We start from the raw sequence: 9,465 nt of genomic DNA, 5'->3' as shown, positions 1-9,465 counted from the left end.
TATTAGATCCCTTAAATTCTTCTAATTGTCTAAAGCTTTATATCTTTTTAATTATAATTTTTTTATTATCTTTTAATTCCTATCTAAGAATCGAAAACGTAATGATTTATTTGGTACATTAACCATATAAAATCGGCTTCGAATATCAGCATAATCGTATTCAATTGTGAATTTTCGTACCAACTGTAAAAGAGTAAAATATGTATACTTTTTTATGACAATCCTGTTACATTTACATACTTTATTGCATGAGAGAAATGTACCTTTGCTGTGAGTAACATCATTTGCATTTCAGCCATATCTTTTCCCAGGCAGGCTCGTACACCATGCCCGAAAGGAAGACACGAATACTCTTGGTAAGAGTTATCATCCGCAAGTTCGTTCTGTTTTAACCACCTTTCTGGCTGATACTTGCCAGGATCTTCAAAATGTTCCTCACGCTGTGATGTTATTTGATTCGCCATTATGACGAAAGTCTAAACAAAAATTATTGGTTACCTCGCAGATCTAGATTTGAACTAACGCTTACAACAACTTACTCCCTTTGGTATCGTGTATCCGTGTAGAGAAATTGGCGACGACAATAATCTCGTCAAGTAGGGAAATGCAGGTCGCAATCTTTAATATAAAAAAATTATATATAGTAACTTTATTATATAATTACTAATTATAACTAATTATAACTAATAATAATTAATTTATTTTATAATTTAATTATATAATATTATATATTATATAATTTATTATATAATATTTATTATATAACATTTGTTGTTAATTTTGTTAATACGTTGTTCATTATAGGTAATAATATTTAACTATTTAAAGTTTTTTAAATTATAATAAAAAAAGAAAAGTGTTAACGTAATGAAATTATATTATATTTAATTATTTTATAATAATTTTATTATAATATTATTTTTTTATCAATTCTGCTATACCTGAGACTTTCTTTTATGCATGCTTTTAAATATGGCATATTTTCCAAGTTTTCTTTCGTCGGAGTTGTTTTATCTGTTTTAGGTAAAACAGAGATAATTTCATCATACAATCGTTTTTGTATTCTAGGATTTTTCGCTAAAAAGTAAAGCAGGAACGCTTCGCAATTTATGACCTAAAATAAAAAAGTAAGTTGTTATATATATTTATATTTATATTGTTATTTTGTTTGCATCAGATTATTGCATATTACAGCCTGCACGCCTAGAATAATCATGTCCATCAAAAGAGTAGCAATATCGTCCGAATGAATACGCTGAATCATCATCTTCTCGAGCAATGATAAATTTTTCTCTTCATTCGTAGATTTTTCTTGTTTCGAAGAAACTTGTAGCTTATTTTGTGCTTGGCGAATATATTTTCCAATAATTCTGAAAAGTATAGATTAATGTGTAAATGTGTTAAATTATCAAAATATAATATTAGTAAAAGTAACAAGCTTTGTAATCAATACACGCAATCGAATATAAGATATTAAATAAAATTAGTATTATACAAAAAATATACAAAACAGAATAATATATTTGATAAGTTGTCGAAACGCTGTTTGTCAAAATGCTATTAAATTTCATTGACTCACTCGTCAAGAATGTCGCAAGCTGCAAAAAGTTTCTTAGCGAATGGAGTTTCGAAAAATCTCCACACTTGAAATCCAGTCTCGCACCGACTCATATATGTGTGAGCGATTATTAATGCATTAAGAACTTTTGTGGCTTCAGACATCGATTTCGAGGTAGAATCGAGGAAACCAAGATGCTTATTAAACATCATTACGTAGAAGCATTCCATACCCCATCCGGTAAGTTCCTGATGAAAATTCGCTGGTACCTGTTATTTAAATACTAATTAAAATATTACTCTTCAATTATTCGTTTGATAATATTGTGTGTAATCAAACATTATCATCTTTGTAACATTTATTTGCATAATTATTTTCCTCTTCACTTGAATAATAATTTTATGAAATTTACAAAAAGTTGTTTTTATATAATTTTGTTCTACTCTTTAAATGTTATATGCGTTGCAATTACATTAAATATTAGATAACATGTAGCGTACCTCGTCTTGTCGATTGCGTATATTACGAATTCTATTAACGAGTTCGTCACACACTGAATTCAGTTTTCCAATATAATTCAAAGTTATTTTGTGTAATGGCCGATCAATTTTCTCTTTCACTTCCAACCACTCCAAATTTTGTCTGTGTATTTTGTAAAGTTTATATTAAATCATTGCATTATTATTAAATGCCTTATACAAATATAAAATGATATTTCTATAAAACTTATTTAAAAATATTTTTATACAAATATGTATAAATAAATGTAATTAAATTATATATTTATTTAATTCAAGAAAAATGTTTTGATTATGATATCAATATATATTTGTAAATACTACAATTATAGTTTTTGTAAATATAATTAGGCTCATTATTTTTTTATATATTTTAATCGACTCTGCATTATATATTCTATGTGAGAGAAGCTAATTATATTATACTTACAGAGAGAATGCCCCAGCGGAACGACACTTGCGATGATTAAGGTGATAATGTTGAAGAATATCGATGCCACTACGAACAGCTGATTCGCTTTCTTGCTTAAAAACTTCCGCTATATGCTCAGGCCTAGAACAATCGATGAATTTACTTCAAAACAAAAAATATAATAATTACAACATCTCACCTGTGAATCATAATTATGTCAGTCATAAAGGGGCCATTAATCCGTACAATGCATCCGTATTCATCGAATAAATACTTAACCGGGGTAATATTGCGATTCCAAGATAATCGTCCTGCAAAGTAATCCATGAAATGTTTTTAACTGTTAGAATACATGGCAAAATTTTTAATTCTGTAGTTAACTCTTAATTTATTTTTAACTTAATATACGTAATTAGTTTTAATCCTTCTTTGCATTTGTTTGTTGTTTTTATTAATTTATGCCAATTTAGTGTTTAAATATAATTTCTTTTTAAATTATTGACATAAATTATAATAAAATCTTGATCTAATAAGAGTTTTTAGTTTTTTTGCTCTTTTTTTCTACTGCCAGTAAACGTATAAATATTCAGTCTTTTAAAAATATGAATCTATATACATATATGTGTCTATAAATTCGGAAAAGTTTGCATGCACTTTACATTATTTAACTATTAATTTAATTTACGTAATAATTTTTCGAGACACAGGCGGCAATTTGCTTAAAATTCGAAGAGCCAAAATTTATTTATATTTCAAAATCTCATATTTTTTATTCAAGCCGTGGTTAATTTAAAAATAACTCTTCAAATTTCAAGCAATTGAACTTTTCAAGGGATCATACCCTGGGTAAATCTGCTGATTAACAGACTGCAAAACAGTTGCGTACCCAGAAGTGGCACGTATCTCCAATATTTTTCCCACAACTTGAGTATCATCGGGCCAGGAATGTCTTCAAACGGCAACGACGTTTTATCCACGTGATCGAATGACACACTCTTTGATGCAGAAATTTCAAAATCTTCCATGACTATTTCGGAATTCGTTGTGTCCAATAATGGCATCGCTTTCGATGACGCCACAGCTGCAGTCATTGCCGGAATTGCATGTGATTGTGCCATGGTTGCGGCTGATAATAAGAAAAAAGTTTTTGATTACCATGACCATTACAACTGTTGCGGTAAAGTATTATATAAATCTCTTTCTAAATTTATAAAAGCACAATTTAATGAAACACAATTTATCATTTAGTTTAAATTTAATGAAATTATTCAATATATGTAATTATAAGTATCAAGTAATTAAACACTATATTTCTTACTTATTATATCATTGGTATTGAGTGGTGCGCATTTTCTTTCCTCGTTAGCTGCTAATGTGTCTGCTAGTTTCGTTGTCAAACGATAGAAACATGTTCCGTATACTTGCAGAGTAAGATGTCGAGCAACGGAAGTGGGTCGCATTAAGCAATGTATCATTTTTGCAATTGTGATATTTTTATAGAACGTTATTTATCTACTAAAAAAAGAAAATCAAGTTGCATAAATATTTCTGAAAGTACAGATATTTGTATCACACAATTGCAAGTAAATATATAATAATTTATAGTATACATAATATATATATATATAATACATATGCATATACTTAGGAACTTAAAGTTTTACATACCTGTTATTAAATATACAGCTTAGAAAACTTAAAATAATCGTGAAATATTATTCAATATAATGACAGTTGAGCCATAAATCTTTGCGCTGATGGAAGAAGGAATAACAAAATCGTTGCCGTGGAAACATATCGAAAAAAAAGAAAATCATATTGACTGTAAATTCATTTTCTAATATTAATATATATGGTTGTTTCACAATTTTGAGGAGATTTAATACTAAATATTAAAGAAATATTTCTTACACATACATAAAAAAATTAATAAATTTATAGCAAAAGCCATGGATAAGTACGGTATTTTTATATATATTGTATTGTAAATTATTTTTACGTGAAAAAATATTTTTTATAATAAGCTTTCCTTATCTTATTATTAACTCTTTCATTACATTCTAGATATTTGCAAAATTTAATTTTAAGAGTCATTTAATCATTTTCCTTTAAAAAATGAATACGCAATTATTGCACATATTATTGACCACACACATTGTGTGTGTAAGACATTATTCTTACACATATATTTAATATACATTATATGATATATAATGTTATTACAATAACAATTTTTTTATGTTTATAAAAGTTTATAAAAATTTTATAAATCTACGTCAATTTCTACATCTTCTTCGTTTTGTTGTATTGTATCATTAGCGTTGGGTTTAACTGATTTTTGCGGAATATCTTTTTGCGTGGAATCTGGACCAGCTGATGCAGCATTCTCGCTCTCTCTTGTATGTCGCCATTTCATCCGACGATTTTGAAACCAAACTTTGACCTAATGACAAGCTTTATTAATTGGAATATAAATAATTTATAAATAAAATAAATGGCTATTTCTATAATTTATATTTTCTATTATTAATATTATTTTCTTAAATGCAATTTTATTTTATAAATAATATATACCTGTGCATCTGTTAAACCTAAAGTCGCTGCTAATTGTCGTCTGTCTGGTTTGGTGATGTACTTTTGTATCGAAAATCTTCTTTCCAAACCTTTGCGTTGCAATGAGCTAAACACAGCTCTGGACCACGATCTTTTTCTTCTTGTGTTTGTTTCGGAAGAATTCATTGTTGAAGAAGATGATATAGGTGCTGAAAAATAAATGTGTCAGAATGTATCAAACAATTTTAATTAATAATTTAGTGCACGGTAAAATACATTTTGTATTTTTGTTGAAATTTTCTTGTGTAGAAATTTTTGTGTTAAATTTTTAACATACTCTTATGTTATTTTAACTTTTCTGCATTGAGTTAATATCCATCGTTTCTAAGAGTTAAAACAACACAATTAACAAGTAAATCTTACATTAATTCACATTTTTGTGTTAATTTTTTACATATTATTTGTGTTATTTGTTTACATATTTGCCTTCTGTTAAATTAACATTGAAATTAGAGTGGATAAATTAGGACACGAGAAATGTGTTAAATTTAATACAAAATTTTTTACCGTGTGTTTATCTGAATTTATCTAAAGATAAACTTTATTTCTGATTCTGTATTATAACAATGAATATATCAAGTATAACATTCTAATAAAAAAAAAAATTATTGAGTAAAGAAACTTTGATATGTAGTTCTTTTTTTCTTTAAATTTTTATTTGGAGTTGAATTAAAAAGATATCAATATACCCATGAAAAACATTGTGTTCTCTTATTAAATATGGTTTGTAAATTAAAATAGGAAAAATACGAATTTCAATTTTTTAAATTCTAGTTTCTAATTGTATACATTTGATAACATTAAGAATTTTATCTTAATGGCTTATCTTAATAGATATCTTTAATCTATCATAAATAAAAAAATAAATGTGTATAGAAAAAGAGCTTTTTATATAAAATATTTATTATACAAATATATTCACTTTTGCATTACAGAGATAAAAAATAATGAAGAAATAATTGCAAATTATTTCTTCATTATTAGAAGAAGCGTCATGAAAAATGAACGCTACTTTTGGTCCTATGGGTATCAGTTTCTACAGATCTTACAAATTAGTCCAAAGAGAAGCCTCCAAGATAGGGTACTTTGAGTTGATTTACAGCCGCACGAAAGTATACAACATGTGTACGTATTTAAACAGTGTGGTGCTCCCACTCAAGCTAAATCTTCGTACAAATTCGAACAGATACTTCTAACATCACAGTTATTTTAGGATTTTCATGTTAATCTTTGAGCGTATATTTCTAATTCACAAATTCCACTATAATTCATTGACTTACGTTATATAAATAATTAATATAATATCATTTAAACTAGTATGTTGATCACGTTAAAAAATATAGAATAATAAAAAAGAGATCATGTCTCAAATGTTTCCATCAATCACAATAAATTAATAATAATTCAAATATTGATTTACATATTACTTTATAAGTATTATATTTATAAACTTATTTTACTTGTATCTATTATAAATTTTTGAAAACGCAGATTATAAGAAAACGGGCTTATTAAATGTGCATGCATTTTTTAAATTATTTATTACCCTACTATTTATTCATTTGAATATTTTATTTTTTACGACACATTAAAAATAACAAAATAAATTTATTAAGAAGAACAAAGAAGAGATGAGGGCACACTGTCGAATAATAACCAAGCGAGAAAACCGAGAAAATGCATATTGAAACCACCGTTTATATCATGCGTATAAACGCTTGGTGGCACTTAAAATGTCGTTTAAACACAGACAGGAAACACGAGAATACACTGACATGTAAATATTTTGCTCTACTTGCTCCTGCGTATCAAAGGGACAAGATAGTGTGTCCATATGGTAACATTTGTCAATGACGTAACCTGCAACTCCTTTGGTCGAATCTTCTTCTAAAAATCTAAAGTAATCTTGACATGAATCTGTGCAAAGGTTAAGCATGCTTGACCTTTAAATTTAATTGATAAATTGTTAATTAATTATGTTACAACCAAAAAGATTTCAGAATATTTATATAATTGTGTCATTCAATCAGTCAGTTTATCTTTCAGAATTTTTTTATGAAATATGTAGGTATTAATATTTTATAAAATATACTTTATATTTTTACTTATATTAAATTATATTATTAAGAATTATACATACACATTTTCAAAACTATATTACATTTATATATTATATTTTTTATTATTCACATTTAATGTGCAATTTAACTTAACGAGCAAGTATGTTACATGTTTAAATGTAATCATGTATATGAAAAATACATATGTCAACATCATTAAATGTGTATTTCTTATTGCAAACTTACTTTGATAAATGGAATTTTAATTAACTGAAAATAAATAACTTTTAATAAATTGGGCTTCCAAAAATAAGATAGATGATAAAATCATCTTAATTCTATCAAGATTTTGTTTCTGTCTTTCTCTCTTCATAGAATTTTAATTTAAAATTTATCAAATTACAATAATGTATAATAAAAATTACAAAAATTGCAATAAAATAATACGGTTTAATATTGTTCATAAAAAAAGTCATCTTCAATGAATCTATATAATTGCGGAAATACTCAGTAATTTTTTTCAGATTATGTAGTTTTCTTTGATGTAAATTTTGAAAAAATTATGTAATATTAAGTTATTAACTTATTACAACTCACTTCTTAATACAGGGCGTAATGGTGCGGGTCGATATAAAGTTCCTAACTCCATTCCTCCGGTATATGGTGTAGATGCGATGCCCTCGGGTAATGATGAATGAGCATGTGGAAATGACATGCAAGCTCTGACACTTTCGCATTGACCGCAACTTTCAATACAAGGACAACATATTGGAAGTGGCCTTGCAATTGGCTTAAGAATTTCTATCAACGCATCAAAATTAAAAAAAGACGCGTTAAAAAAAATGAGATATGTAATAGGCAATTTTAATCGGATATAAAATATTATTATTATTATTGTTATATACAGAATACTAATATATGACAAAAAACTCTAATGTACATATGTATATAAAATAGATTTTTAACTTACATATATTATTATTATTATTTTTAAAAAATATAGAAGTTAATATATTATTAAAGTTATTCAAACTAGATAGCTTTGATCATAAATTATAAGAACTATATAAAAATAAGATTTTATTTATATGTTACAAATTACGTATAAACTTTAAGTGTTATCATTCTCTTACCCGTTTTTTTCGTGCAAATTTCATTCGATAGGATGCGATCCATGCCAAATTTTAATTGTTTTGAACAATTAGAGTTATCCATGACGTGAGTATTAATCATTTTTTTTTTATAAATTCGCTCACACAGCGTTATCAATTCACTCACGTCACTGTACTAGTCAAAAGTATGCGTTATTATTTTATAAATGTTTTGTCCACTCATACACAATATATTTTTTTACACTGAGAATTAGTATTAAAATTAATATAAAATAAATTTTAATTGATATTTGTGATTAACTAATTATTGTTTCATTAGTCATTTTAGTTCACTGTACTCACTCTTCATGGTACTATTATTATGTGCAAATGCAATTATATTAATTACAATTTGATAGAGAGAAAAAATTAATTTGAGCACGAAATTTAAATTACTCCATTAACGAGGAATTAACACTTAAGAAAACAAACTATTCGAGAGAACTGCAGAACAGCATAAAAGTGAATGAAGGAACAAGACCTGTTCCATGTTAAGAGATTTCTGGTTGAAAAAAAATCACCGCTACTACTTGTGATTTAACTGGATTAACTGGATTGGCCCACGAAAATACTGATAGGCGGAGTCGCAAGAAGATTGGTCTGACCAAAATGATCTGTCGGATGCGATTGAATACAAGTTTCAATATAATATTCTTTGAGACGCGAAGAAATGATTCAAGAAGGTAAAAAATCAATAATATATTTATAATAATATAATAACAGATTGCATTGAAAATTTACGTCAAATCATTTTTCACTTTAGAAATAAACTCTTTAATTAAATATTTTTTTTAATTTTTCAGATATTTGAAATATAAAAACTCTCATAATTTACAACGCCATTAAAAGATTTTCAAAGATTTATATAAAAAAATTATTAATATTATTGCATTACTAAATTTTCAAGCATTTCAATTTTTAAGCAGTATACATAGATACACATAATTAAGTTTATGTATTATTAAATATGTTTAAGACTCTAATATAATACTATTCATAAATAAAAAATATAAATCTTCAGATGTAGGTTAATTAAAGACTACAACAAAACAAAATGTAAAATGTTACATTGTATCTCATAGTCACTATTTTTGAACATGAATGACTCGTAATCAGAAATGAAATAAATTTCGAAGAATTTGATATGTTACGA

General features: G+C 26.3%; 2 protein-coding genes and 1 long non-coding RNA gene across 6 annotated transcripts; 1 reads left to right on the top strand and 2 right to left on the bottom strand.

The window, feature by feature from the left end:
• Nucleotides 1–24: 24 nt before the first annotated feature.
• On the bottom strand, nt 25–4,239 carry LOC140676511 (probable cytochrome P450 12a5, mitochondrial). 3 transcript variants are annotated; one of them, XM_072911636.1, is made up of 12 exons: nt 4,157–4,239; nt 3,807–4,003; nt 3,330–3,614; nt 2,688–2,799; nt 2,507–2,629; nt 2,059–2,200; nt 1,580–1,827; nt 1,193–1,370; nt 942–1,114; nt 540–618; nt 264–476; nt 25–183 (listed from the first exon to the last, which is right to left on the bottom strand). In XM_072911636.1, exons 2-12 carry the CDS (start codon nt 3,961–3,963, stop codon nt 73–75), a joined length of 1,821 nt encoding a protein of 606 aa, XP_072767737.1. In that variant the 5' UTR covers nt 3,964–4,003; nt 4,157–4,239; the 3' UTR covers nt 25–72. The 3 variants fall into 3 exon arrangements, with proteins under 3 accessions (XP_072767737.1, XP_072767739.1, XP_072767738.1); XM_072911638.1 differs by having other exon boundaries at nt 3,375–3,614; XM_072911637.1 differs by having other exon boundaries at nt 3,807–4,000; nt 4,157–4,184.
• LOC140676515 (uncharacterized) lies at nt 104–3,433 on the top strand. Its single transcript, XR_012048568.1, has 5 exons — nt 104–356; nt 1,069–1,127; nt 1,719–1,798; nt 2,509–2,771; nt 3,321–3,433. It is a non-coding gene; the product is annotated as an uncharacterized lncRNA (long non-coding RNA).
• Nucleotides 4,240–4,640: 401 nt separating the features above from the next.
• Nucleotides 4,641–8,811, bottom strand: LOC140676514 (H2.0-like homeobox protein). Of its 2 annotated transcripts, none has more exons than XM_072911642.1 (4): nt 8,616–8,811; nt 7,759–7,962; nt 5,063–5,250; nt 4,641–4,931 (listed from the first exon to the last, which is right to left on the bottom strand). In XM_072911642.1, the coding sequence occupies exons 1-4, from the start codon at nt 8,620–8,622 to the stop codon at nt 4,752–4,754; spliced, it is 579 nt and encodes a 192-aa protein (XP_072767743.1). In that variant the 5' UTR covers nt 8,623–8,811; the 3' UTR covers nt 4,641–4,751. The 2 variants fall into 2 exon arrangements, with proteins under 2 accessions (XP_072767743.1, XP_072767742.1); XM_072911641.1 differs by lacking the exon at nt 8,616–8,811 and adding an exon at nt 8,295–8,581.
• Nucleotides 8,812–9,465: the final 654 nt, after the last annotated feature.

The sequence above is a fragment of the Anoplolepis gracilipes genome, chromosome 2 (genome assembly GCF_047496725.1).
Source record: "Anoplolepis gracilipes chromosome 2, ASM4749672v1, whole genome shotgun sequence".
NCBI classification, from domain to species: domain Eukaryota; kingdom Metazoa; phylum Arthropoda; class Insecta; order Hymenoptera; family Formicidae; genus Anoplolepis; species Anoplolepis gracilipes.
Note: the sequence above shows the minus strand (reverse complement) of the source record. Positions and strands in the feature narration are given on the sequence as shown.

What these genes read in the sequence shown, in the direction of transcription:
- LOC140676511 (XM_072911636.1), bottom strand. Translation starts at nt 3,963, where the DNA reads ATGATACATTGCTTAATGCGACCCACTTCCGTTGCTCGACATCTTACT. An exon ending in GCTTGCGACATTCTTGACGA is followed by an intron (nt 1,371 to 1,579) that starts GTGAGTCAATGA and finishes TATACTTTTCAG; the next exon opens with AATTATTGGAAAATATATTC. An exon ending in TTATTCTAGGCGTGCAGGCT is followed by an intron (nt 1,115 to 1,192) that starts GTAATATGCAAT and finishes TTTTTATTTTAG; the next exon opens with GTCATAAATTGCGAAGCGTT.
- LOC140676514 (XM_072911641.1), bottom strand. Translation starts at nt 8,394, where the DNA reads ATGATTAATACTCACGTCATGGATAACTCTAATTGTTCAAAACAATTA. An exon ending in AATTTGCACGAAAAAAACGG is followed by an intron (nt 7,963 to 8,294) that starts GTAAGAGAATGA and finishes ATGCGTTGATAG; the next exon opens with AAATTCTTAAGCCAATTGCA. An exon ending in TAGGTTTAACAGATGCACAG is followed by an intron (nt 4,932 to 5,062) that starts GTATATATTATT and finishes GCTTGTCATTAG; the next exon opens with GTCAAAGTTTGGTTTCAAAA.